Source organism: Bos indicus, chromosome 12, assembly GCF_029378745.1.
Source record: "Bos indicus isolate NIAB-ARS_2022 breed Sahiwal x Tharparkar chromosome 12, NIAB-ARS_B.indTharparkar_mat_pri_1.0, whole genome shotgun sequence".
NCBI classification, from domain to species: Eukaryota; Metazoa; Chordata; class Mammalia; order Artiodactyla; family Bovidae; genus Bos; species Bos indicus.
The window spans coordinates 32,706,284-32,712,972 of NC_091771.1; the positions used below are offsets into that span (position 1 = coordinate 32,706,284).

At 49.5% G+C, this 6,689-nt stretch overlaps 1 protein-coding gene across 1 annotated transcript; it reads left to right on the forward strand.

Moving 5' to 3' along the window:
* The first annotated feature begins 652 nt into the window (after positions 1-652).
* GPR12 (G protein-coupled receptor 12) lies at positions 653-3,692 on the forward strand. The gene is made up of 2 exons (XM_019971876.2): positions 653-801; positions 1,498-3,692. Exon 2 carries the CDS (start codon positions 1,513-1,515, stop codon positions 2,515-2,517), a length of 1,005 nt encoding a protein of 334 aa, XP_019827435.1. The 5' UTR covers positions 653-801; positions 1,498-1,512; the 3' UTR covers positions 2,518-3,692.
* Positions 3,693-6,689: the final 2,997 nt, after the last annotated feature.

A 6,689-nucleotide genomic window follows, 5' to 3' on the forward strand; every position in this document is an offset into this window, starting at 1 on the left:
GACGATGATTCGCGTAGCAGCACCCTATATCCAGTGAAGCAAATATTCCCAAGGAATAGTGATTTAAGAAAAAAAAAAAGCTAGGTCCAGGACGCACCTAAGGAAGGGGGTCTCTTGGGGATCAGAACTGCAGTGTGGTCAACTGCAATTCCGAAAACAGCTGGCTGGATCAAAGACCCTGCTTCCCTAAACCTGCTCACCCCCGCCCCATCCCACCTGAACATCCTGAGTACCACCCTAGGCAGTTCTTTTGGGCGTGAAGGTAGCAGTTTAGGGAAAGGCTTGGAGAAGCGGGCCCTGGAGACCGGGACGCCCCAGGGGGACCTCGGGAACGAAATGGGTCACGGGGCTCCGGGGCGGCGCTGTCCCGCCCCCGCGCCGTGCGAGCCCCGAGTGGGATGCGGGGCGGCGGCGGCCACCGTGACGCTGCAGTTCCTGGCGTCCGGCTCCTCTCGCTCGCACCGGGCGGTGGGGGGCTCTCCCCGCCCGCGCGCCCAGCGCAGCCCCGACCCGTGGGGCGCGCGCCGGCCTCCAGGGGCTTCGGCGGCGGCGCGCGCGGGGGCGGTGGCGCGCGCGGGCGGGGAGAGCGAGCGGCCGGGCGGGGAGAGCCGGGCGCGCGAGCCGAGCCCGTCGCTCACCTGCCGCCGCTGCTCACCTGGCGCGGAGCGCGCCCCCGCCCTCCCGGCCAGGCCCAGCGAGCGGCCGCCGCCCCTCGCCCCGCGGGTCCGGCGCCGACATGCGACCCGGGTAGCGCTTTGGGAGCAGCGGAGGAGCCCTCCCCCCCGGCCTGGGCGCACCAAGGTGACCCCCGCGATGTACCCGCGCCCTGTGGGTCCCCTCGCGTCCCCTCGCGTCCGCCGCGGTGCCTGGGCATCTGTCTGTCCGTCCGTGTCCACACCTCCATCGCGCGCGCCCTCCTTTCGTGGCTCTGCGGCGACTGCCCCGTGCGCACGGGGCGGCGGGGCGGGGTGAGGGGGAGCGGCCGGGACCCCCTTTGTTCTGGCTGGGGTGTGAATGTGCGCGCGCACCGGGCGCCTGGAGGGTGGGAGTTTTGAACGTTCCAGCGAGGATGGCAGCCCGACCCGGCTGGAGAGCTGTCGCCGCGGCGCGGTCCCCCCCACCCCCCGCGGCAGCCCCGGTGCCAGGCGGCCGCTCGTTGGCGGCACGCGAGACACATTTTCACGTGTGTCCTCAGCACTTGAGCGAACAGACCGCCGCTGTCCCGCGTGTGCCTGCCCCGCTCGCGCACCTGTGTGCAAGTCCCATCCCGGGTGTCCCCCAGCGCCAAAACGGCATTTTTGTTGTGGTGGTGATGGTTTTAAGCCACGGAGACTTTGGCTTTTGTCGTATTTCTTACCAGATTGTGATTTGGGAAGCTTGTGGCATTTGGGGGCAGTGTCTAAGTAGGGCTGGCTCGCTGTTGGTGTGGTTTTTGCATGATGTGGGATTGTCGCCCTGCCCTATCTCAACACTAAACAGCCTGTCTTTTCGTTGAAGAGGACAGGGGTTAAAATGAATGAAGACCCGAAAGTCAATGTAAGCGGGCTGCCTCCGGAGTTTGTAGATGCCGGTGCCTCCGGGAACATCTCGGCGGAGGTCTCCTCCCAGGTCCCTGTCCTGCAGCCGGAGCCGGAGCTGGTGGTTAACCCCTGGGACATTGTCTTATGTACCTCGGGAACCCTCATCTCCTGCGAAAATGCCATCGTGGTCCTTATCATCTTCCATAACCCCAGCCTGCGGGCACCCATGTTTCTGCTGATAGGCAGCCTGGCGCTTGCAGACCTGCTGGCCGGCATCGGACTCATTGTCAATTTCGTGTTTGCCTACCTGCTTCAGTCAGAGGCCACCAAGCTGGTCACCATCGGACTCATCGTGGCCTCTTTCTCTGCCTCCGTCTGCAGCTTGCTGGCCATCACGGTTGACCGCTACCTCTCCCTGTATTACGCCCTGACCTACCACTCAGAGAGGACGGTCACGTTTACCTACGTCATGCTCTTCATGCTCTGGGGGACCTCCATCTGCCTGGGCCTGCTGCCGGTCCTGGGCTGGAACTGCCTGCGGGACGAGTCCACCTGCAGCGTGGTCAGGCCTCTCACCAAGAACAACGCTGCCATCCTGTCTGTCTCCTTCCTCTTCACCTTCGCACTCATGCTGCAGCTCTACATCCAGATCTGTAAGATCGTCATGCGGCACGCCCATCAGATCGCCCTGCAGCACCACTTCCTGGCCACCTCACACTACGTGACCACCCGGAAGGGGATCTCCACCCTGGCCATCATCCTGGGGACCTTCGCTGCTTGCTGGATGCCTTTCACCCTCTACTCCTTGATCGCTGATTACACGTACCCCTCCATCTACACCTACGCCACCCTCCTGCCCGCCACCTACAACTCCATCATCAACCCCGTCATATATGCTTTCAGAAACCAGGAGATCCAGAAGGCCCTCTGCCTCGTGTGCTGTGGCTGCGTCCCACCCAGCCTGTCCCAGAGAGCGCGGTCGCCCAGCGACGTGTAGCGGGCTCTCCACCTAGGAGGAGCCTTCGGGAATTTACCAAGCACTCCCACTGCCTGGCCGGTCCGTTGAGATGCACTCCTTCCATCCTTTCTGCTGGAGTCTCTCTAGAGCCACAGGAGCACTTTGAAGCATTCACTTAGATGAGTTAAGTGATTGAAGTGAAAATAATGTCACCAGTGTTTTCACCTTTTTAAAAGCAATTGAGTTCTTTGCTCAATATTATTTTGTTTTATTTGGGATGGGTTTTTTTTTTTTTTTAAGTATTTTATTTGAAGGCGGGGCTTATGCTTTTTTATTGTTTGGAGGATTGATATTGTCAGGGGAAAGGAAGGGGTGTAACATGGCCATGAAATTATAAAAGGTAAACTGGTCCCAGAGTTTTTACCTGGACTTTAAAATAAAACTGAATTATTGAGGAAATTGGAGAAAGTACTTTTTCCAGACCTTCTTTTTTAAAATGTCAAGGTAGATTTTTTTTAATGCTGCATGTATCTAACAGAATACAATCACTCTGAAGCCAATACTCTATGTGATTATGTTATGGATTTTATTAACACGAACTGATTTTATTCACGTGAACTCAGTAGTGAATTACCAACACTGAAACGATAAACTCATTTTTACTCATTCTTTCTTTACTTTCAGCAGTTGCTGTTCACAAGAGTTATTTTGGTATTTCTATGCCTGTTGTTAACTCTTTCTGCATGGTTCCCTATGTCAGCTAGACCACTAGTTTTAAATGTTGCCATGTAAATCCAGAACCAGATGAGTCACTTTTCAATACAGTTTTTCAATATGACCTTCTAAAATGAAATATGAAATGTGTTGTGGTTTACGTACAAAGTAGGATTGATTAGGTATAACATGGTGGTTTCCTAAGCTACAGTCTGTGTTCAGGAAACAAAAGAAAAAAATTAGCATGTTCAAATTAGATTAAATTGATTTTAGTATATTCTGAAAAAATGAATCAATGTGAAGCTATCACAAAATATAAAAAGCATCACTTTTCCTATCTAAGAATGTATTAATAGTTTTTCTCGGTTGAACCAAATAGAATGAAATACTGTAGGCCAAGTATTTCTGATTCATACACTGTCTGTGGTGTCAGTGCATTTGAAACAGGTGGTCTTCTATTTTACCAATTAAGCTTGTGAATAAATAACATACATATCTGATTGTGATGTGTATCAGCTATATTCTGTACGTTTACAAGCAGAATGACCACGTGGCTGTTTATGAAAAGCTGAATTTGAATTCCTTTTCTTTTCACCAAAAAACAACTTAAATTCAATAAAAACTGTATTTCCTGTTTTAAGAGAGTCAGGATTTAGTCCTGGAAATGACACAGAAAGATTCATTTTAAATATATCGTAAAACCATTGTGTTTGACTGTCTTGTGTTAGCTCAGAGGATACTTTGGACACAGAAAACCTTGCCTCCAGTTGCAGTGTGTTTGTAGTTGTGGCTGTACAACCAGTGGGAGAATTTCTGGACAGCCCATCAATGTAGCCCATTCAGATGGTGGAAGACCAGTATTTCAGGGTCCCTGGGGAATCATTTGGAGAAGGCAATGGCACCCCACTCCAGTACTCTTGCCTGGAATATCCTACGGACAGAGGAGCCTGGTAGGCTGCAGTCCATGGGGTCGCTGGGAGTCGGACACAACTGAGCAACTTCACTTTCACTTTTCACTTTCATGCATTGGAGAAGGAAATGGCAACCCACTCCAGTGTTCTTGCCTGGAGAATCCCAGGGACGGGGGAGCCTGGTGGGCTGCAGTCTATGGGGTCGCACAGAGTCAGAAAGGACTGAAGTGACTTAGCAGCAGTAGCAGCAGCAGGGGAATCATTTGTAGTAAATTAACCTCTTTCGTCTGTCCCAAATGTTATGTTCACAGTGGTCTGAGGCCCTTCTAGCAGCCTGCAGGGCTGATACCATCTCTCCAGGGCCCCTTCTAATGCAGCCCAGGTGTGGATCAATCCTGCCTGAGTCCATGTAAAGGAGAGGGGTGGAAACATTGCAGAAATGGGAAAGGATTTTCAATACACATCGCTGGATGACGCATTTTAGCCTTTAAAAATCCATCAACACGTGACAGAGTTGGTAGGTTGAATGTGATGAGTCTGTTTTTCGTCACTTGAAAGTTAATCTCATCTCCATGGGAGAAGTGACTAAGGTAAGTTGGTTTCGACGTGGGCTGGGAAATATCCATAAAGAGATTTGAAAGCAAAAAATGGTGTTTTTGTAGAAATAGTGTTTGCCGTTTTCATATCTCTAAGAGTAATTATAACGATCGTAATAAGTATTGTTTTTCACCACATTAAAATGTGCCGGGCTTCATGCTGGGTGCTTTACCTGCTCTGCTAGCTTCACAAAAACACACATTTACAGTTAAGAAAATAGAGGCTCAGACAGGCGAAGAAATTTGTCTAAGGCCACAGAGCTTCAAGGGTAAAGCTGGGATCTGAATCCAGGTTTTCCAGAGTCCATGCCTGTCTCCCTTCCGCACGGGGCTGCTCTGATGCTGCCCTGAATACGAGGGAAATGATTTACAACATGTGTTATTGTTTAGTTGCTCAGTTGTGTCTAACTCTTTGCAACCCCATGGACTGTAGCCTGCCAGGCTGCTCTCTCCATGGGGATTCTCCAGGCAAGAACACTGGAGTGGGTTGTCATGCCCTTCTTCAGGGGATCTTCCTGACCCAGGGATCGAACCTGGGTCTCCTGCATTGCAGCTGGATTCTTTACCATCTGAGCCACCAAGGGAGCCACCTATGTTACTGTCACTAAAGTTTTAGTTCTATAGTTAAGACATAAAGCTTCCCTTTTAAAATTACATGGGATGGACTATCAATGTGGTCCTACCTAGGTGAAAGAGGCCTGTTTTTCTTTAGGTCTCTTCTTTCCTGAGCTTTTTCCCCATTTAGAGCCAAGCCCCCCACCTCCCCAGCCCCACCCCTTGCCCAGAGGCACACTGCAATGTTTTAATGCAAAGAGATGAGGGTACTCTTATTATACAGAGATTTCCCCTTCATTTACTATTTTAATCCTCCTATTATACCCTTACATCAGTATGTAATGGTCTTCTAAACACTAGTTAAGTGGCTGTTTTTGCCTCCTGTTTTTAAAACACCTGATTTCAGCTGAGATTTTTTTCAATCAACTGTAATATGTTCTTATGATTTATTTTCAGTTGTGAAGATTTCTGGATGTTTATGTGGGGGGCTGTCTTCCCTCCTGGTACCTGGAGGCAGGGGGTTGGGTGATGCGGAGAGCACCTTTTTCAGAAACCTAAATGAAACAGCCGCATTTACGAAGGGAAAATTCCTCTGCTGACTTGGCAGGCAGGATTGATCTTGGAGTCCTGCAAAATTTAAAGCAGGATTTAAATATGTTTAAAAGAGAAAATGTCCCTCATAGCTCAGTTGGTAAAGAATCTGCCTGCAATGCAGGAGACCCTTGTTCAATCCCTGGGTTGGGAAGATCTGCTGGAGAAGGGATAGGCTACCCACTTCAGTATTCTTAGGCTTCCCCTGAGGCTCAGCGGGTAAAGAATCTGCCTGCAATACGGGAGACCTGGTTTCAATCCCTGGGTTGGGAAGATCCCCTGGAGAAGAGAAAGGCTACCCACCCCAGTACTCTAGCCTGCAGAATTCTGCAGAGTTGGGCATGACTTTCACTTTCAGTGCCAATAAAAGTATTTTGGAGCCATAGTAAACTTTTTGTTTTTAGAGAATTGCTGAATTCATTATTAAAATAATGATTGATTTTATTTCTTGATAGCATATAGATCATTTATTAGGACAACTTACGATTTCAAATTTAAAATACATATTAAATAAGTGACTATGATGGTATTGTATTGACCATTTATGTTTCCACTTTGATCAAAGCCCAGTGTAATAAAGGGACAGATGGCCTTCTTGTCCCATTTGAAGAATGGGATGATTATCAGATGGTTTTGCTATCTGATTGGAATCTTAAAATCTGATTAGAACTTTTAGAATCATCAAATTTAGTTTATATACATCAAGAAAGTAAAAACATAGCTTGAATTAGCAGACAGATATACTGTCCTCTGGCAGACAATGCAGAAAAAATCCTGATAATTTTGACTAGGGTGGCGCTAGTGGTAAAGAAGCCACCTGCCAATTCAGGGGACATAAGAGACG